Source organism: Puma concolor, chromosome B1 (genome assembly GCF_028749965.1).
Source record: "Puma concolor isolate L17-30 chromosome B1, mPumCon1.1.hap2, whole genome shotgun sequence".
Lineage (NCBI taxonomy): Eukaryota > Metazoa > Chordata > Mammalia > Carnivora > Felidae > Puma > Puma concolor.
The window spans coordinates 51,995,379-52,017,852 of NC_141670.1; the positions used below are offsets into that span (position 1 = coordinate 51,995,379).

At 42.3% G+C, this 22,474-nt stretch overlaps 2 protein-coding genes across 6 annotated transcripts in view; one reads left to right on the top strand and one right to left on the bottom strand.

Moving 5' to 3' along the window:
• The window catches only part of PRSS51 (serine protease 51), a 60,174-nt gene extending 52,820 nt beyond the window's left edge, over positions 1-7,354 (bottom strand). For 3 of the 4 annotated variants that reach the window (XR_015250101.1, XR_015250102.1, XM_086703803.1), the window contains exon 1: positions 7,255-7,354. The gene's annotated coding sequence lies outside the window, so the exon portion shown is untranslated. Of the gene's footprint in view, positions 1-5,014; positions 5,110-7,254 lie in introns of those variants that run through there. The other variant, XM_086703804.1, reaches the window with a different exon arrangement.
• On the top strand, positions 5,200-22,149 carry PRSS55 (serine protease 55). Of its 2 annotated transcripts, none has more exons than XM_025922248.2 (5): positions 5,200-5,335; positions 9,433-9,625; positions 10,930-11,180; positions 12,576-12,718; positions 21,800-22,149. In XM_025922248.2, exons 1-5 carry the CDS (start codon positions 5,257-5,259, stop codon positions 22,100-22,102), a joined length of 969 nt encoding a protein of 322 aa, XP_025778033.2. In that variant the 5' UTR covers positions 5,200-5,256; the 3' UTR covers positions 22,103-22,149. The 2 variants fall into 2 exon arrangements, with proteins under 2 accessions (XP_025778033.2, XP_086559931.1); XM_086703805.1 differs by having other exon boundaries at positions 5,318-5,430.
• Positions 22,150-22,474: the final 325 nt, after the last annotated feature.

Below are 22,474 nucleotides of genomic sequence, written 5' to 3' on the forward strand. Positions count from 1 at the left end.
TTTATAATATTTACAATGTTTTATATCATATAAGACAGTGTTGATGTAGGCACTGACAAATAATTCATCTTGTAAACAGATGATGTAAACTTACAATATTAATAAATACAGTACTGCACTGTCAACATATATTCTCTTCCTTATGACTTTCTTAGTAAGATTTTTTCTCTAGCTTACTTTATTATAAGAATACAGTATATAATATACATAACATACAAAATATGTATGTTAATCAACTGTTTATGTTATTGGTAAGGCTTTCAGTGGACAGTACATTATTAGTAGTTAAGTTTTTAAAGAGTCAAAGTTATATGGGGATTTTTGGCCGCAAGGCGGGTCTGTGTCCCTAACCCCGTATTGTTCTAGGGTCAACTGTATTTGTTATAGCAGCCAGAAGTGACTAAGACACATTGTGACCGTAGCCCGATCCTGTCAAACCTAATAGATAGGTCCTCTTATACCCTGTGTAGAAATAAGGAAAACTCTGAGAGGAGAAAGAACTTGCCCAAGACCCTTTATAGAAGTGGAGGAGGCAGGAGTTGAAGCTAATTATGTCTGACTTCTGAAATCACTTTCTTTTTTTAATATGAAATTTATTGTCAAACTGGTTTCCATACAACACCCAGTGCTCATCCCAACAGGTGCCCTCCTCAATGCCCATCACCCACGTTCCTCTCCCTCCCACCCCCCCGTCAACCCTCAGTTTGTTCTCAGTTTTTAAGAGTCTCTTATGTTTTGGCTCTCTCTCTAACCTTTTTTTCTTCCTTCCCCTCCCCCATGGTCTTCTGTTAAGTTTCTCAGGATCCACATAAGAGGGAAAATATATGGTATCTGTCTTTCTCTGTATGACTTATTTCACTTAGCATAACACTCTCCAGTTCCATCCACTTTGCTACAAAAGACCATATTTCACTCTTTCTCATTGCCAAGTAGTATTCCATTGTGTATATAAACCACAATTTATTTATCCATTCATCAGTTGATGGACTCTTAGGCTCTTTCCATAATTTGGCTATTGTTGAAAGTGCTGCTATAAACATTGAGGTACAAGTGCCCCTATGCATCAGCACTCCTGTATCCCTTGTGTAAATTCCTAGCATTGTTATTGCTGGGTCATAGGGTAGATATATTTTTAATTTTTTGAGGAACTTCCACACTCTTTTCCAGAGGGGCTGCACCAGTTTGCATTCCCACCAACAGTGCAAGAGGGTTCCCATTTCTCCACAGCCTCTCCAGAATCTATAATCTCATGATTTGTTCATTTTAGCCACTCTGGCTGGCATGAGGTGGTATCTGAGTGTGGTTTTGAGTTGTATTTCCCTGATGAGGAGTGACGTTGAGCATCTTTTCATGTGCCTGTTGGCCATCTGGATACTCTGGTTTCTCTTCAGATCGCATAAATCTTTCGCCTTTTACTGAAATCACTTTCTAGTATAACATGCAGACCACTTCCTGAATTATATAGCACAATATAAATGGAGGCACAATTTTTAGGGGATGCAAGTCCCTGCATGGATATCAGATAGGAGACCAGATAACATCCTCCAAAGTCTCTAACAATGTCATTACTGGATATTGGTGAGGCTCTTGCAACCATAAAGGTCATAGTCCAACAATGACAATGGGTTTTGTCTGATCACCTGGTAACAGCTGCCTAAATGGCCCCATTGTGACCAAATCTTGGCTCAGCAGAGAGGAGTTATGATCAACTGGCCATATCTGTCATAAGAGCTGGGGGCTGTGGGTGGCAGTGGGTGAAGCATGGCAGTCATACCAGACATCAGCCTCCTTGACTGAGGTGACTTGCCCATGCTTGTATGGATGAGTATGTTCCCCACAGTCACTGTTCAGCAAACTGGTGTAAATGGAGAAATCATGAAGCTTCAGTCAGACCTTTCCCGCCAACTGTAAAGGCAACTGAAGAACACAATGGGTAATGCAACTGTTATGTTTGAACAAGTGCAATGCATAAATTTTGATCAAACCACAGCTTTATTTGTGTCCCCCACCATTTTTAAAACTCCATTCAGCAGGGATGATTTGTTCTTCCCTGATTAAAAAAAAAAAAAAAAAAAAGCTCTAGGTACACATTCTGGTTGTTCAGAGATGATAGTCCTACAGGCACTTGAGTCCCAAACCCAGTTTCAATTTAGGCATTAGAATATATAAACCCTTGTCACACTCCAGAGGCTGAATCTGACTGTTAAGTCTCCTTCTCCCAGTCTGGGTCCAGTTAGGGATATGGGCCTTACCTCTGGTTCTGCTCATCTTCCCCCATCTTGAGCTGCTCTTTCACTCCTGGCAGGGATCAAAGTTGGGGAGAGTGTGCAAATAAAGGTGAGCTAGCCCAAACATCAGCTTCCTGACCTCTGGGCCTAGGAGGCATTCCTTGCTGACTCTTAGGGTGGTGTTTTCATGGGCTCTTCCATTGCTCCCTGCTGGCCTCCTTTCTCCTGCAGCCCCTAGGCCTGGTAGCATATCCCAGCCTCTTTCCTTGGGGGTCCCCTTGCCTCCTCCAGGAAAGCCCATGGGTGGGTCCCCTGTGCAATCCATACTGCACAAACTGTACACACTCCAGAGCCTAAGTTGTTGGTCAACCACTGTCTCATTTCCAGAACTCCCAGGTGGAGTCAAACTCCAGCCTCAGCTTCCCAGGGACTCCAGGAAGCTCTCTATCCTAGTCTTAACTGACATTTCTCAATGTGGTTCAGGATGATTCACACTGGAATCATCTGGAAGCAACTGTTAAAATGCTTAGATCTGGCTCCCCACCACTTCCCAATCCACTGGATTAGCATCTGAAGGAAGAAGCATGGAAATCAACATTGGAGTTACCAGATAAAATACAGAACTCCAGATACATTAGGATTTCAGACAAACGATTTTTTTTTAGTGCATGTATGCCCCAAACATTGCATGGGGTACATATACTAGAAATACATTCTTTACCTGAAATTCAAAATTAGGGCACCTGGTTGGCTCAGATGGTTAAGCATCTGACTTCAGCTCAGGTCATGAGCCGCGGTTTGTGAGTTCGAGCCCTGCATCGGGCTCTGTGCTGACAGCTCAGAGCTTGGAGAGTGCTTCAGATTCTGTGTCTTCCTCTCTCTCTACCCCTCCCCTGCTCATGCTCTGTCTCTCTCTGTCTCTCTCAAAAATAAACAAACAAAAAAAATCAAACAAACAAAATTAAGTGGGCATCCCGTATTTTTATTTGATGAATCTTACAACCCTAATCTGCACTGAATGAGCTCCCCAGGCTGCACATCAAAGTCAGAGATCTGTTGGCCAGGACTGGGGTAAATAAAGTTACTATGATAATGCCACCCTGGGAACCTCTGAAGCATCAACCAGGCAGTAGTCCCATAAGTAACCTATGTCACCATGTGCCATCTTTTCTCTTTGGACTTCTATAGATTCCTTATAGAGCACTGAGGTTTCTCTCCACATCTGGGCCCCCATGTTTGCCTAATTCAGGGGGAGGTATTTCAATTGTAGTCTATAGGAATGGTACCCACTGGAGATGTGGCTGTGTACAGTGGCTCTGTCCCCACCTGTTCCCCTCCATCAGTTCAGGCATTTTGTAATCTCCTGTTATAGTGAAAAGGCTTGACAAAAGAGAAAAAATGCTGGGCAGTGAATGAGTATTTCATAAGAAACAGGGCCCAAGCCATATTAATAGGAAAGATATAGACCCAGAAGGAAATGGATCTTCCTAGAGGTGAGCTGTGCTTTTGTCCAGATATTTTTGTAGAAAATGAGCAGCAGTTTAGGGGATGTGCCCATCATCCTTGCCTACCCACAAGTAGAGATTAGCAGTAAGGGTCCAGGTTCCTCCCCTCTACATCCACATCCCCAGAACCTGAGCAAAAGGGAAAACCACCAGCATTCAGTAGCGGTGTGAGTAGCAGGGCCAGGGGAGGAAGAAAGCTGAGTCTAAAGAAAGAACAGAGGGAAAGCAGGAGCTTCCCCGTGAGTAGGGCCCAGTGACCCAGTATGCTTTGGTACCTTTACCCGTATGCAAGTAAAAGAAAAAAAAAAAAGGTTAGCCCTTCATCAGGCCTCCTCTTATCTATCATAAAGAACAGATGGGGAATGCACCATCCCATGGCCACAAAACAGGCCCTGGCCCCACCCTCAGAAAGGACACCTAGATGCTGAGGAGCAGCTACCTGCAAGGGTAGAACAAGAGGAGGAGTGAGTGACTTGTCCTGGAATTTCTCCCCTCAGGAAGTAGCTGGAGTCACATTCTTGGTATAGTAAAGAGGGGCCACCACTCAAGTCACGTGATCTTATTTTGGGCTTTATAACTTTACTGGTGGACCCTATCATTCCTTTTTTGCAAGTAAGAACACCAAGGGAGCAGGCTAGACAGAGTAGACACCGTGGTCTGGAAAATGACCTGTGGTCACTTTGGGAACTGAAATTAGTGAGATTCACTTCCTAACACTGGGCCTGGCCAATGGCCAGGAAGGCAGTACTGAGGATGGTTAGGTAAAGTCCCAAATAAGTGTGCTGAAAGTTCAGGGAAAAAATAGTAAGGTCTAAATCCCATGACTGAGGTGTTGACATAAGGAGAAGCCATGGACCAGGAATTTACACCTCAGATCTGACCTTTCCATCTTTAGAAATGGACAGGGGCATATCTGGAGATTTGGAGGCCATGCATAATCAACCCAGAAAGTGGTGGGAGCAAGGATTGTCACTGGCTGGGCTGGGCATGAGGGGACGCCAGAGCCTCTGAACCCAGCATGGAAGGGTCACACCTGCAGCTTCAGATCAGAGGCCTGAGCAGAAAACCTTAAGGGCAAATGTACTGGGTAGAGCATTAGTGCTGGGAGAGGCCTCTTGGCCTCCTGGAACTTCTGCCCAATCTATAGATCCAGCCTGGCAACCCCTTGCTGATGTCTTATACACAGATTCACAGAGAACCTTTACATGACCAGCTTTGTGGAATAGGCATTTGAGACTTCAAAAAGGGTGGGAGTGACAGAGACAAAAGCAAGGTGCCTACCAAGGACTCAGTGAGGGACAGGTCCTGCCCAGATCAGCAGGAAGGGAATCTCAGACAAGAAGGCTTCAAGGATGAGGTCCTTCTGTGCAACCACCTTGAAAACAAAATGGCAGGAGGAGAAGGCTGCATGACCTGAGTTCTCAAACTCACAGCCCATTGTGACATCACCAGCCAGGGACTGGCTATAAGAAGGGAGGATCTGTCAGCATCATTTCCCTCAGCCCTGGCCTCCATCACCTCCTATGCCAACATCAAAGTCAAGGGCCATGCTTCTGTTATCAATTCTGCTGCTCATGTCCCAAGCCAAGGGCGTACATCTCGGTATGTGGACCCCTCTCCCAGTGGTCAGAGTAGCTCTCCCAGGTGGGGCTGGGCATGACAATGGCCCTGCTCACATCACTTTCATCCAGTCAATGGTGAGCATTAAGGGCTGAGGTAGAGATCTGGTTAGCGAGTTCATTGATTAGCTAATTGACCACTAAGAGGTTGGCCCAAAAGAGCACAACAGCAGTTCCTTCAGGTTTTCCCACAAACCCTTCCTGAAAATACTTCCCTTTCTTCTCTTCTCTTCCTCAGCCCAAAGTTCAACCTGTCTGACCTTAAGTTTCAGTTTTGAAATCCTAGAATTTATCCCTGAATGAGTAACGGAGTACCTAGAGCAAATGCCCAGAATGAGCTGAACATCAGACCTCTAAATCAGAGGAAGAAGAATGTGGGGGTTGGGAGTATGACAGAGCTCCCATGAACTGCAGATGCAGAGCAGAAGCATAGCTAGGCACACTCACATGTGTGCAGGCGGGCAGGCGGGCAGGAGGCCAGGGTCTTCTGTTATCAGTAGGCAGCTCCCTCATGGGTTTTCTCTCCAAGGGTGGCTGAGGTTGGAAGGAAGGGTTACTTAGCTGCCTTTATGGGTCACGTAATTCTCCATGTTTAATTTACACACCCCCACAGTGGGGTCTCCACTCTCATCCCCATGCATGTGCTAGGAACTCTGAGCCTTACAAAGGTTGAAGATTTGTCCCAAGTCACACAGTGGGGAAGTGAAAGAGCTGGGATTTGCGCCCATCTGACTCCAAGGCTTACATTTCCCTCTCTGCACACTACCCCATGAAATGAACACAGCCTATTCACCTGGCCTCCCTCGTTCTAGCCTGGGGTTGACTGAAATATGATTGGGGGATGGTGCATGGTGTTGGGAGAGAATCAGCAGAATGCACCCCTCTGCCAGTGTGTTCAGTTGCAGCTGATTCTCACCCATTTCAGCACTGCCTCCATCACAGCTTAGGGGTTTTGTGCTCTGGTATTAATCTACAAGTCCACACGATTCTACACTGGTGATATTGGTTGTTCTCAGGACAAAGATGGAGAATGGAGCCCAGCTGCCAGCCTTGTGGAGACTTTGGTACAAGAAGATAGGAGAAATTCTGACAGCTAATGTGGCTTGAGGATTTACTCTATGCCAAGCACTGTGTTGGGCACTTTAACACCCATTATCTCATTTAATCTGTGCATCTGGGTTTTTTTTTTCTTTTTTAGTTTATTTATTTTGAGAGAGACAGAGACAGTACAAGCAAGGGAGGGGCAGAAAGAGGGAGAGAGAGAAAGAATCCCAAGACTCCACACTGTAAACACAAAGCCCCACATGGGGCTCAAACTCACAAACTGTGAAGTCATTGCCTGAGCTGAAACTGAGTCAGATGCTTAACCGACTGAGCCACCAGGGACCCCTGTGTATCTGTTTTATAGGGTAGGTCCACTTTAGGAATGAAGAAAGGGAGTATAAGCAAGGTTTTTAAGTTTCCTCCAAATCATTCAATCAGTAAACAACAGAGTCACCATTTGGATCTTGGGCTGTGGGAGCCCAGGGTCTACCTCTTAGCAAATGCCATATTCTGCTTCTCAGAGATGTCACACAATTGGTACCCATAGCAGTCATCCATCATTCAATCAAACCTGAAGTTCATAGTCATTCTTAGTACTGTGACACATTTCTTCCTACATGCATAAGGCCAGCTTGTTCACATGATTGAAACCATAAGTTTGTATATGATTTTTTTTATCCTGACTTTCCCCTGTAACATTGTCTCATGACTCACATCATTTAAAGCTCTTCATAAGCATAATTTTCATGGCTGAATGGATATTCCCTACTTAGTCATGACCTTGAGGATGTCTTCAATCTCTTGCCATTATAGAGATCACTGTAGTGAACATCTTTATACTGCATTCCAGATTCTTACCTTAGGTTAAGTTCCTAGCAGTGCAGCCACTGAGTTAGAGGATCATTCACCATTGCTGAGTGTCTCCTGCCTGCCGGCTGTGGTTCCACTAGCAACAAGGCCTCCATGTCTTGTTCCCCAGATGCTTCTTATGTTCTGATGTCATAGTCAGGCAAAGAGGGATGAATAATGTCTGACTTAACACAATGATAAAGCAATGAAGAAACATAATGCAGGGTAGGAGATAAAGAAGGGCCAGGACAGTAGGGGCTGGGAAGACCTTTCCAAAGAAGTGATTCTTGAACAAAGGCCTGAACAAAGTGAGCCATGCAACCATAGGAGAGAAGAATACTCCAAAGAATGGCACTGAGTAGTGCTAAAAGAACCAAGCCTGAAGCCAGACTCTCTAGGTTCAAAACTTGGTATGGCCATGATTAGCTGTGTCACATTGGGCAAATTACTTAAAAACTCTGTCCCTCAGCTGTTTCAACCATAAAATGAGGATGGTAATAATAGTATCTACCTCATAGCATTGTTATGAAAATTAAATAAACTGGTCTTTGTAGAGTGTAACTGTGTGTGACATATGGTAAGCACTCTATGTGTGTTTAGCAAATAAAAGAGGAAGTACAGATTCAAAAGTTCCGCAAAGAGGGGTGCCTGGGTGGCTCAGTCAGTTGAGTGTCTGACTTCGGCTCGGGTCATAATCTCAGTTTGTGGGTTTGAGTCCTGCACTGGGCTCTGTGCTGACAGCTTGCTCAGAGCCTGGAGACTGCTTTGGATTCTTGTCTCCTTCTCTCTGCCCCTCCCCTACTCACACTCTGTCTCTCTCTGTCTCTCAAAAATAAATAAATGTAAAAAAAAATTAAAAAACAAAGTTCTGCAAAGAGCCTTAATAGATTCCTGACAGCTGAAGGTTCTTGATACATATTGCTAAATTTTCACTCTAGCTTTTTTTTAAAAGCAAAGCAAAACAAAACAAAACAAAACAAAACTGACCACTACAGGTCACTCCAACCTATATTCCAAAATCCTCAAAATGTTCATTGAGTGAAAATTTGGAAAAGTGGCATCGAGAAAGAGACAAGAGGAGATCTTAGGCTCCTTAGAGTCAAACTCATTCCTTGTTCCAGAACACAAGGTGGAACTTTAAGTCAACAAATATAAATGGAGTATCCCCTCCTCCTGGGGCAAGGAGCTGGACACATATTCTCTCCAGAGGTGAATTCTCTTCTCTGCACAAGCAGTCACAGCCTTTGCTCTCAGCTTGCTGGGGCATGGAGCTGCTTTGCCTGGAACACAAATGTTCTAACCTACCACAGCTCAGGGCTTGCGGTAGGTCCCAGCCCTTTCTGGGCCACCTTTCTAGTTTTCTGCTTGTATGTTTCCTGTGGCTGCTGAAACAAACCACCACAAACCTAGTGGTTTAAACAACATGCATGTTTCATCTTACGGTTCTGTAGGATAGAACTCCAGCACAGTTCTCACCAGGTGAAAATCAAGCTGTCACCAGGACTGTGTTACTAATCTGAGGCTTTAGGGGAGATTTTTGCTTGCTTCAGCTTCTAGAGGTCATCATATTCCTTGGCTTGTGGACCCTCCATCTTCAAAGCCAACAACGTTGCATCTCTGCATGCTTTTCTTCCACAGTCACATCTCTCTCTTGCTTCCTTCCACCATGTTAAGGACCCTTGTAACTGCATTGGGCCCCCTACCATTATCCATAAATAACCACCCTATTTTAAGGTCAGCAGATTAGCAACTTTAATTCCATCTCCCAAATCCCCTTTGCCCTGGAAGGTAACATAGTCACAAGTTCCAGGGTGTGGTCCATTAAGACATGGACATCAACGGTGGCGTGGAGGGCATTATTCTGCCTACCACTCCAGGGATGGCTCTGGGCCAAGTATTTTACTCTGATTTCTCTTGGACCAGAGCAGAAATAAGCTCAGTGAGTTGACTTGCCTGAGATCACAATGCTGTGAGAGGGGACAGAGCCAACACTTCTGACCCAAGTTCCAGACTCTGTTTAACAAAATAAACCATCTGTTGGCTTACTCGTCTTTCTAGAGATGCTTCACAGGGCCAGCCTCAGTTTCCTCATCTCTAGAATGGGTATAGTGATAGCTACTTATAAGCCTCTATGGAAACTGACCAAATGTTGCATCTTTTCCCTTTTTGTCTCTTTCATTCTACCAGAATGTGGTAAAAGACCCATTTTTGAGGAAGGAACTCAGTATTCCAGAATCATAGGGGGGATGGAGGCTGAGGTGGGTGAGTTCCCATGGCAGGTGAGTATTCAGGCAAGAAACGAACATTTCTGTGGTGGCGCAATCATCAACGAGTGGTGGATTGTCACTGCTGCTCACTGCTTATTTTATGAAGAGCTATCGTGAGTATCAAGAGCCCATTGCTTCTGACAATGTTCACCCCCAGGACACACCCACACTCAACAAGACTCAATTTCTGAAGGAAATCCTAGACCTGGTCAGTCCTGAATCAGACAAGAGTGACTACCACCCATGGAAGATAAGACAGTGAACCTGAGGCTGGCATCTGCTGTGCCCTCCTCATGGTCACCTAGGACTAATAACTATGGTTTCCCTGAGGTCACACACTGTCCTTTTCAGGAAAATTTGTGGTTTGGTGGAATCAAAAGGCTTGGTCCATTCACCTCGTCTAGGACATTTAAGTCCTTCTAGGAAGAAATCCTCCTAATTCTGGAAGTCTGAGATCCTGGGCTGACACCCTATTTACTTGCGCCTTGTGGAGTTTTCTCTGCACTCCAGGAGACTGGCTGTAAATCTAGTGTAATCATGATTCAGTTACTTGCTAAGAAACTACCTGCATTAACTTATTCATTCAGACACCAACCCTGAAGAAGGTAGATGAATAACCCCATTTTAACTCATTCAACCTTACAACAGCCCTCTGAGGCAGGTAGAATGAACAACACTATTTTACAGAGAGGGAAACAAATCCAATAAGGCTAAGTGACTCACCGAAGATACACATAAGCAGAAATAGGATTTGAATTCTGGTTCCAGAGCTTATGCTTTCTGCTATATCTGCTACACTACCCCAAGAAAGTTTGAAGATACACAGGAAGATTGACTTTTAAAAGTTAATAAAAAACAGGGGAAAGTTTCACCATGGCATAACCAAGGAAACTTGTTGCATATGCTTCCATAATATACTTAAGGGTTGGCTATTGGGAAGTTTCTGGCCATTCTGCTTGGAGGGAAGTCCTAAATTATTATTGAATATTCTTTCTGCTTAATCAATGGTAGGTCTAGATTAAATTCCGTGCTGGGTCTGTTAAGTTGCTGGTAGACAAATCAATGCAATAACACCTTACCTATCTGAAGCATGTTTGATCTATGCCAAGTGGTCTTTTCTGTATCTTTGGAGTCTCCAGAGCTAAGAACTTTGTCTGTAGCATTAGGCAGGAGTATCTCATTCACATCTCTAGGACTGTGCTGGAGCAGCAATGTGGCTGTGGTCTGCCACCCTTGCTGTTTCACTTCCCTCTACCTTTTTCAAATTCTCACATCTTCTGAACAACAACCCCAAGAGGACAAGTCCTAGTGGCCCCTAGAGCCGTATGGGATTAGGTTGTTTGAGCATAGCAAATTCTTTGTACCTTGTGACTTCTCTTCTCCTCCCACCTCCCCCTGTCTGGTTCTGTGCCACCAGTCCAATGGACTTGAGTGTTGTGTTGGGAACAAATGACTTAAGAAGCCCATCCTTGGAAATAAAGAGGGTTACCAGCATAATTCTTCACAAGGACTTTCAAAGAGTCAACATGGACAATGACATCGCCTTGCTGCTGTTGGCTTTGCCCATCACTTTCAGCGGTTTGAAAGAGCCCATCTGCCTGCCCAGGAAGCTCAGCCCCTCCATGTGGCACAAATGCTGGGTGGCCGGATGGGGTCAGACCAACACTGGTACGTGACTGCTCAGCATTTCTTGAGAGTTTCTGGGGGAAAAGCCATATCGTTGGCATCTGAGGATGGGACAGTAAATCAAAAGATATGGGCAGGAGCATGAAAGGAGAGAGGGCCAAGGAAGGAGGGAGGAGAAAAGGACTTGGATTGGAGCAAATCCCTGCATACCTGAGGTTCATAGATGCCAAATATCAGCTCTTCCTAGTGCCAAGGAAGCATCTCCTCAAAGCCCCAAGCTGAGATGTTAGGTCCAAGCCAAACCTTGGGTGTGGTCATATTCAGCCAGCACAGAGCAGCCTTGTTTGTTTGTTTAACTGAATTTAAACTCTCCAGTTTGCCAGGGGCCCCTACACTTTTTATTCACTCACATCTCCCTTGATTCACACATTGATGTTTTTTACCTGGTTCCTACGGGCATTTAAGATGCCTGCCCTGGCCCAGACTTTTGATGGTCCTGGAGTGTTGCCCAACCATTCTTAGAAATGAATCTGTTGTTACTTGTTACATTGTTACCTGGCCAAAATAGGAGAAACTGTACCAGGGTAGAAAGGGATTATGAAAGCCTCATTGGATTATCCCCAAAGAAAATAGGTAAGGGAAGGTATGGGAACAGTACAGCATAGTCTCAGGCCTGAACAAGACTCTAGGTCCATAAGGAGCTTTGCAACCAGCTGGGGTCTGGAAGATGGTATTTCAGGAGTTTGGTAACTATAGAACAATTAGAGTAGCACTGTTTCTGGGCTCTGGGCACTACTGGAGAGTTAGAAGTGAAGAGGTTGCAGATGAGTACCTTTAAGATTAAAACTAGTCAATAAGGAGAATAATTTGGAAATCTGTGTGGTCTGGGTTAATGAGATAGAAGTCCAGACAAATTCCTGAAAGCTGGCAGTCCAAAGAGGGCCTTGGCAAATCCCCTACAAAGGATCTTAACCAACCTACCCCTCATCTGGAGGACTTGAAAGCGTTTTCACTGGGAGTGCAAACCCACTTTCAGCAGCCCTGTGTTGGGGAAGTGCCATACTCACATATTAAAAAAGTAGCAATAGGTACACATGCTGAAGAGGCAGGATTATGCTAAGAAATGATCAATAGCCAGTTCCAAGAAGTCAAGTCTGTAAGGCTGGTTGGAGTCAAGCAGGAAGCCTGCTTAGAAGCAGGAATATGATGTTGAATAAGAGGAATAATTCAAGTAGATGGAGAATTGTTTAGAAAAGCCTGGGGTGGCAGAGTGAGTGAACTGCATGGGATTACTGGAAGGAAGTGGAGAATGGAGGATGTGGTGGAAGGTGGACAAGTGGCTGGTGGGACACGGGGAGGCACAGGGTGATCTAGTTGCATTATCAGCACTGGGATGCTGTCTAATGACTTTTCTAATGTGCCTTCTCTGTGGGCTAGATGACAAAAACTCTATGAAAACTGATCTGATGAAAGTGCCAATGATCATCATGGATTGGAAGAAATGTTCAAAGGCATTTCCGAGACTTACCAAGAATATGTTGTGTGCTGGATATGAGAATGAGAGCTTTGATGCTTGCCAGGTAATTAGGAAGTAACCCCACCCTCATCCTATAGGGTCCTGTCATCTCAGGACTGCCAATGCAGGGGTATCCTTTCCTCACTGAGAATAGACAATAAGAGTCTGGACAATGTGTAGGAATCAGGGCTCAGACAGGGCAATGCGGGCATGGACTGTGGAGTACTTTTTGCCAGGTCTTTGGAATATTAGTGCATGCCCATGATTCAGTACGCAGCAACACTGCATAAATATTTCTGCTCTTCTACAGATATACTACATAAATAGGACTCCAAGATTTTTCCATTTCTTGGACTTCTTAAAAAACAGAATTTGAGATTCATATAAGGAACTATTGTATTTTCATTAATTTAGCAACTACTGTTGTGCACATTAAGCCCTGGGGAATCTATCCATAAATGAGATATAGTTTCTCACCTAAAGGAACCCATAATCTCCTGGGAAGGAAGTTGAGTAAACGTATAATATTTAGGATGATACATGTGGGTGTCACTGAACTAAAAGCTGATGACTTAGCTTTAATAAAATGAACACAAGAATGTAAAAAGAAAAATATTTTTTATTGATGCTAGATAAAATAGAGAAAAAACTCAGAAATTAGTTTTTTATAGCTCTAAGGATGAATGATGGGTTTTGTCTTTAAAGCTTAAGGATGCTCTCTTTGTCTTGGGAGATGCTTTCTTCATTATCACCTTGATGAGCCCACTTACTCCTACTAATTTGCTAGGCAATGGATCTGGTCACTGGTGTAAAACTATGAATGCAGGTGTTAAGTATTCTATGGAATAATGAAAAGCTGTCTCATGGAAGGGGAGAGTATTTATCTACAGAATTATCTATTATTGTTTAACCCTGGTAGGCTCTGAGATAGGGCCTTAGGAGGGAGTTGCTGGGATAGGGTTGAAGAAATCAAGGGAGAAGAGAATGGAGAAGGGGCTCTGAGGTAAAAAGAATGGCTTCCAGCAGCAATGATGCCGAGTTTATTTTTTATTTTTTAAATGATTATTTACTTTGAGAGAGATAGAGAGAGCAAATGGGGGAGGGGCAGACAGAGAGGGAGACAAAATCCCAAGTAGGCTCCACACTGTCAGCACAGAGCCCAATCCAGGGCTCAAACTCACGAATGAGATCATGACTGGAGCTGAAATCAGGAGTCAGATGCTTAACTGACTGAACCACTCAGGTGCCCCAATTATGCTGAGTTTAGGAGTCTCCCATGTGGTGAATACTGTGAGGACCAAAAGGAGAGACAAAATCCATGTCACATTAACCTTGTGTTTTCTTCACATGCTGGACGATTTAAAACATTTTAAAACAAAACAAAAAAAGAATTGGAACTTGTGGTTCCAGACAAGATGGAGTAGACACATTTACCCCAATCTCTCCCACTTAGTACAGCTAAAAGTACTGGACATTATATTGTAAAACAAAAATAAAGACTGAAAGGTAGAGATGGACTGACTAGATATCCCAATGCTTAAGGAATGACACAACAGTGTGTTCCTTGGGTTTTCGTTTTGCCTCTTATATATCCCACACTGGATGCTAGACAAACCTGCAACCCAGAATACCAATGATCACAGATGAAACTCACAAAACAAGAAAGACTTCCCTCTCTTTGGACCAGGAGACAAGCAACCTAGCAAGGCAGAAACATTTTTGACAATAAATATTAAACATTATATCCCAACAACAACAACAAAAAAAAACAAAAACAGGAAAAAAATGGATAGCCCCTCTACCCCATCAACCAAGGTCAAGTGGACAACCTCGACTTCCTCCCTTCCCCTGCCCTCCACGGTGGTTACAGAGGAAGCTAAGTGGAGCTTAGCTTTAACTATCATCTAGTAGTAACAAACCACCCTCTTCCTCTCTTGATGTCAGTGGAGGCCACCTGAGGAACTTGAGCTTCCACCACACCCAGGTGTGCCACCCAGGTATAACTGGACACTCGAGCTCCTCCCCTGGCTGTGATCGCTGGTCTGCTGGGCTTCCACTCCAATCCAATGGCAAAGAGTTGCTATTTCCTTTCCCCTGCTCCCAATCTCAAAGAGCCCTGTTAAAACTGAATATTTAAATGAGAACCAGAGTGTTATAACCTAATACTCAAGGCAGGATCTGTCATCACTAGAACAGAGAGTTGGATTTAATCTATTGATAAACCTGGGATAAGGAAAATAAAGAAATAAAGAAAAATAAAGCCAAAAGTCTGAGTAAAAAATCTTTTTAAAATTGAGAACCATTAATTCCTAGAATAAGTTCAATTAAAATGTAACTCAAAGTGTATTATGCACCAAAACTATAGTTTTATAGTAAAAGTATAAAAATTTTTAGAAATATAACACAGGAAATCTTTAAGACATAGAGTGACTTCAAAAACAATTCATGAAAGGAAAAACTGATAAACTGGACCTCATCAAAATTAAATATTTTTTCTCTGTGAAAGACCCTATTAAGAGTTTTACCAAATCCAAGTTCAGCTGCCCTGTCACTTGAAAGGCCATAACTCAAGAGACGAGTTTTTGACTGGGAAGAAATTTGAGCTTTATGCAGCAACCCAGGGGGAAGGTGGACTCTTGGCCAAAAGCCAAGTCTAAGGTTTCTACCTGGCCCAGGGATTTTTAAAGGGTTTGAGGGTAGTTAATCAGCAAAGGGAGTGCAGTGGCTGGCAACGTTTCTTGATTATGTGCAGACTCAATGATGCCAGCTATAGATGTTATCTCAGTGCTTGGAGGTTGTGCAAGGGGGTCTGTTTCTTTTTTTGTGATGTACAGGAGTACTCCATTCTTTCTGCAAAAGAGGACCAGGTCTACAGATGCACAAAGGGAGGTTAGTAAAATCATTTGTGTGACCTAAAAAAAAAAACAAAAAACAATCATTTGTAGGGCCTAAAACAACAACAACAACAACAACAACAACAAAACAAAAAATGCTAAAAAACCTATTAGCTAATCAGAAAGCCAAGTAGACTTCAAACAGAATTGCTGGCCTATGTGGCCTGGGAAAGTTCTAGTCCTTTAACTCCTCAAGATCCATGGTCTGCAAATCTCAAAGAAAGTAAATTGTTTCTGCTACACATCAAGGGACTTAGGTCAGCAAGTAAGGAGTATGTTAACTTGAAGCTAGTCAACCCTTATGACTGTCTGGATTGCTCTTACAAGAGGATGGAAACAAAACTACAGATTGGGAGATAATACACAACAAAGGAATTACCTAGGATATATAGAGAACTCTCAAACTCGCAAACAGTAGGAAAAAAAAAATCCAATTAGAAAATGGGCAAAAGACACGAACAGACATTTCACTAAACAGGATATATAGGTGGCAAATAAGAACATGAAAAGAAGTTTAATATCATTAGCCACTAAGCAAATGCAAATTAAAACTACAATGAGATATCACTACATACCTCTCAGAATGCCAAGATAAAAAACAGTGACACCCTCAAATGCTGACAAAAATGCAGAGGAACTGGATCACTCATACAGTGATGGTGGGAATTTAAAATAGTCCAACCACTCTGGAAAACAGTTTGGCAATTTCTTTAAAAAAAAAAAACCGGATGCACTCCTGCCACACAACACAGCAAATGCCACTCTTAGGCACTTAATTCAGAGAAATGAAGTCATATATTTGCAAAAAAATCTGTACAGGAGTGTTTATAACATTCATAATAGCCAAAAATGGAAAACAAATGTCTTTAAAGATGTGGACGGTTAAACTGTGATACACCAATACCATGTAATACCAGTCAGTTATGACAAAAAGAAACTATAGGTACATGTAACAATGTGGATGGATCTCTCGAGACTTATACTGTGTGAAACAAGCCAATCCCTAGAGGTCCCACACTGAATGATTCCATTTACATAACATTGTAGAAATGACAAAATTATAGAAATTGAGAACAGGTTCGTGGTTGCCACAGATTAAGAAAGGGTTGCAGGTTGGAGGGAAGTGGATGTAGCACAAAAAGGGCAACATGAGGGATCCCTGTGTCAATGTCAAAATCCTGGTTGTGCTAATGTACTATACTTTTGCAAGATGTTATTATTGGAGGAAACATGTAAAGATGTTATTTTTGGAGGAAACATGGGATCTCTTTGTATTATTTCTTACAACTGCACATAATTCTACAACTATATCAAAATTAAATAATGAAGAGAAGACAAAGCTTCCCAGTAATAGCAGTTACAGAAAGATTTTGAAACATAGCCAGGCCACAGACTCAGACAGCAACCATTTCAGAGTGAAGCAGGAGGAAAAGGACTCCAATATCAATAGAAAAGGGGAAATAACATTTAATAGATAAGATTGGAAAGGTAGAGCATTTGGAGAGAATGTGGGAAAAATCACAAAGGCTTGAAACAACTCATATGCTCAGGGAATTTCCAATATTTCAGAAGCCAAAAGTCATAAAAGGTAAGTCTGGGGAAGTGGACAGAGCAAGATCACCAAGGGAGGTGTGTGCCAGGCATGAAAGACTTGCTTTTACCCCAGGAGTCCCTCCCACTGCTCACCCAAGAATATAAGAATCAGGACCCATGGGCACTCCCACCTCCTATTTCAATCTCTTTGATTCAACATTATCCCACATTCAAATGGCCAAAGCCAACTATGACAAAATTTAAAATAATCAGGTGTCATTTTTGAGGACATTTTTGGTACCCTTTGCTTCAATGGCTGGATCTACCATCTAGAGTCTAGGATTTTTGCTTTAATACCTCTCCTATGAACATATACTTTAGTGAAAGCTTCTAAAATTAAGTATCTATTACCTAAGAGTGTTATAAATGAGTGTGCTGTTACCATTTTAGGCCTTGTTTTTAAAATTGTGAAGTGAGAAGCCTTGTTCTCTGTTCAGATAGCTTTCTATTGCTAACAATAAGCTGACAGTGATGCGTCAAGGAAATTTTTCTGAAAGCCTGCAATATTATCATCACTTAAATAGATAAACCAGGCAGACCGTCCCCTATGGTTTAAAAATAATTGCCTTTAAAAGGAAAATCATACTTTTAAATTTAGCAAATTTCTAAAAAACCATGCCATCACATAACTCAGGGAAATGATAATTTTATAATGAAAATATTTAAATCTGTTCAAAATAATAGCAATAGATCATGCTATACTTAAAATACAAATTAAAATCAAATGTTACAGGGGTGCCTGGGTGGCTCAGTAGGTTAAGCTTCTGACTTTGGCTCAGGTCATGATCTCATGGTTCATGAGTTTGAGCCCAGGATCGGCCTCTGTGCTGACAGTTCGGAGCCTGGAGCCTGCTTAGGATTTTGTGTCTCCCTCTCTCTCTGCTCCTCCCTCACTCAGGCTCTGTCTCTCTCTCTCAAAATAAATAAACATTTAAAAAATGTAATTAAATGTTATAATTAAAAACAACTGAATTTTTTCTTTATTCTTCCCAACACTTTTCCTATTTGTAATACCCTTACAAAGGTTATACTATGAAAAATGAAGAGTTCAGTTAAAAAATAATTTTTAGGGGTGCCTTGGTGGGTCAGTTGGTTGAGCATATCACTCTTGATTTCGGCTCAGGTCATGATCCCTGGGTTGTGGGATCAAGCCCCACATCAGGCTTCACGTTGAGTGTGGAGTCTGCTTAAGATTCTCAGTCTCTCTCTCTCCCTCTGCCCCATTCACACTCTCTCTAAAATAGTTAAACTTAAAAAATAAAAGAAAGAAATGCACTGTTTTCTTATATGTCTTGGCTCCAGCAGAAACGTTGTCTTATTCATGTGTAAATTCTCAGTGCCTAGTGCAGTGCTTGGCACGTGAAAAATGCTCAACAAATGTTTGTCAAATAGATGAACTTTCCAAGGAAGCCAGGGACTATGTATCAGTAAGGTAGCACTAGTGGAGGGGACGTCTGAGAGAGGTCCTCAAGGAGGCTAAGAGTCTGCAGGTGGAGAGGAGATAAAGAGCTGGCAATCAGCTGGGCTGTTGGGAAGTCTGGTCATGGGATTGCCAAACTGACTTGGATTTAGACCTGAGCTGCTTTTTTGTTTTTAACTACTTTATTTTTTTAGAGCAGTTTTAGGTTCACGGCCAAATTGAGAGGGAGGTATAGGGATTTCCCATTTACCCCCTGTCCCCACAATATGCTTAACCTCTTGTACTACCCACATCCCCACCAGTACCAGGGTACATTTGTTACAACTGATGGACCTACACTGACACATCATTATCACCCAAAGTTCATATTTTAAGGTTCATTTATGGTGCTGTCCATCCTCTAAGTTAGGAGAAAAGTATGATGACACATATCCATCATTATAGTATCATACAGAGTAGTTTCACTGTCCTGTGTTATCTTGAGCTCATCACCCATGACACTTTCACAGAAGTCTTATTTCACTCCACAGAATCTTTGACTTTTATAATTACAGACTTTTCAGAGCTGGAAAGGAATATACAGAAATATTTAATCAAGACTCTGTTTCACAGATGACAAAACATGCTTATTTCAATCATCAATCATTCCCTTCACTATCTGAATGGATCCAAAGCAGTGTAATAACTTCCTAGCTCTTTTACACATATTCAGTAATTTCATTTTTTCCATTACCCTGTACCATGGGCTGGGCAGTGCTCACTATCTCTGTTTAACAGAAGAGAAAACAGGGATTTAGAATTTAAGTGATTTGCCTGAAGTCCAGGTGGTAATGTGGCCATGCTGGAAATCAGATCATCTGGTTCTACCCCAAAACAGACAGGAGTGATCACATGGTGTAATTATCTCACTGTGGTGAACTTGAGAGGCTCCTGTGGTCAGTATGTTTCTTACCAGACAGGTCCCTAGCTATCGGACTTAGTCCTTGGAAGAAAGTCCCCCTTAGTCACTTAACTATTGTTAATAAGATGACAGTGATGCAGCAGCAATCTTTGCTTTTTCTTTCCAATAGAAAGAAAGAAATTAAGTTTATGCATAAAAGGACATGTATTTATAGATGTCCCTCTTGGTCCCAGGAGTCTGTGAAAAGAATCTCTATTTCCTAAATCTACAAGCAATGTTTGTAATACATAAGGGTAAAATAACAATATTAATACACTTCAAGGCACTTACTACATAGCATTTACCCTGTGCCAAGTAATCTATAGATTCTTAAAATTTCATCTGCTAACAATCACGGGAAGTGGTTGGTATTATCTCCATTTGAACAATGTGAAACCTGAGGCTTAAAAGAGTTGCTTGCCCAAGGACTGTTCTCTCCATGTTGTGTAAGAAAATAACAAATAAACAAGGCAACATATTAGTCACATTTTTTATAAATTCATCCCTTCATAAATGAAGAAAGTTATAAAAACAAAATTTATGGAAGGAGTTATTTGAGTGGAAGTCCTGTTGATCTGGTTCTTGCCCAATGACTGAAACAAAACTAGCACAAAGAAAAACACACACCCACAAAAACCAAACAAGTGTTAGAGGTAGTGTTTTGTACTGGAAAGGACAGTTTTGGTTTTGACCCACATTTACTGGGTATCCTTGAACCTTGACCGCTTTGTTAATTCTCTGTATATCCCTCTGCTTGGGGATGTGTTCTTCAGTCAACCCAAACTCCATTTGAACACATTTATTCATTATCTTCCTCTGCACTTTATCTCTGTTATCCACACCCTATGACCTTGGAACTAGTCCTCATCATTTATACCCCCAAAGTCATCCATGGTTCAGATCTTCATCATTTTCATGTCCTCTTAACTAGTCCCTCTACTTCCTGTCTGACTTCCCTCCAGTCATTGCCACACACAGTCTTCTTGTCAAATTCCTATTCATCCTTCAAACTAAGTGCTTTGAAGTCTATCCTGACAGACTTTCCCATAAACAGAATCAATTTCTTCCCCACTTTGTACTGCTTTTATATTGTGTTCATACTTCTGTCCAAACACAGTTTATCCCATTGGTTTACATTTTTCTCTCTTCCATAGAGCATAAGGTCTTGTATTCCGAAGACCTGACAATTAGTTTTCCACAGTGAAGATTTGTTAAAAATTGATCACTTTTTGATAAATTCTGACCAATTTTTGAATTATAAAATGGGCATCAAAATACCTACCTCATGTGAGTAGCGGGGTTGATGAGAAACAAAAGTCAAGGGGATAGCTCTGTGCCTCACTTATTATGTCTGGGAAACATTAATCTTCCACCTCCACCTGTTAGAACTTGTTATAAGATTCCATTCATTCTAGTCACCTGTTTATGACATTGGTAAAGGAAGCTATGTCTCCACTGAAGAAAAGCCTCCTGAATGATTGTAGCCACTCAGCAACTTCCATGAAAGGCAAGTAGCAAGGTGGAAAGAAAGTGTGCTTTGGGATCAGGAAGTTCTCGTTCCAACTCTGGTTGGGCTACTCTGTACCCCTGATCAAGCCTTCATTCCCACTTAAGCCTCATTTTCCATGTATCAAAATGGATAAAAGGAAGCCATATATATGTGTGGTACATGCTAGGGACCTGGTATATATTTTCTATATATATAAAATCATGTGAGTCATGGACCCATGGGATTCCACACCAGAGGGGTCACACATTCAGAAAAGCTTAGTTCACTTGTGCCCTGAAGACACCCACACCAGAGAATTAAAAAGGAACATCATTCTCCTTCATGGCTCTGGAAGTATATCAAAGGAGACTCAATTAATTTCCACAACTCTAATAATATTTCTTGTATCCTATTTTCATTCCTTTCTTTTATAGCCCTTCGTGGAGCTTCTGATTTGATAAGGCCTCACTCTTCTTCATCTGTGTAGCATTCTCTCTGTCTTCCATCCCTTCTCACTGCATTGTGGATGCAATTATTTTTCTCATCAATTCTCTGTCCTCTTCCCTCTTCAGTGTTATCCTCTCCACTGTCTATAATTTACACCTGCAACTCCCAGAGCCAGCTTGACAGCTGCATGCTGCTCCCTTGGACCCAGGAAAGGGGTGGGCATTGGTCAACAATGGCAAGACTTCCTTTGGCATCCAGGAGCAGGGGAGACCAGTGCATTCTCTCAATTCACAAGCTATGCTCTGTATCAAATGAACAGTCAAGAATTGTACTCACTATTAAACTGTGTTCTCTGTCCACAGGGTGACAGTGGGGGGCCTCTGGTGTGCACCACAAAATCTGACAAGAACTGGTACCAGGTAGGCATCATCAGCTGGGGCAGGAGCTGTGGACAGAAGAACACTCCAGGAATATACACCTTGTTAGAAAATTACAACCTCTGGATCAAGAATGTGACCGAGATAGAGGGAAGGCCCTTTAATGCTGAGGAAATTCAATCTCCTCCCAATAGGAAACGACTGAGGTCCCATGCTGCAGAATTTCCAGAGACAGGCAGCCCCAGATTCTGGCTCCTGATTTCCCTTCTGTCCTATATGCTATTGTAGGTCATTTTCTACTGATAATAAAGCAGATGCTATTCCTTACAAAGAAAGTGTGTGAAAGTGTGCTACCAGCAGAGGGACTGGCTATGAGATTAGATCTAAGGGCCAGGAATTGAGAGTGATATTAGAAAGTAGGACCAGAAAGACAGGCTGGATCACTGATTTGGGGAGTGGGCTTTGGGTCCCCCCATTAGTCAGAATTCTTTCCATTGCAGGTGAGTTATCTATCTCAAACCATCTAAGGGCAAAAACAGTTATTTACAGATGTACATAAGAGAAAAATACCTAGAGTGGTGTTTGGCTTCAGGCATGGCTGAAACTAGGGGCTCAACAGATGTTGACAGGGACTATTTATTTATTTATAGCCATCAGAAA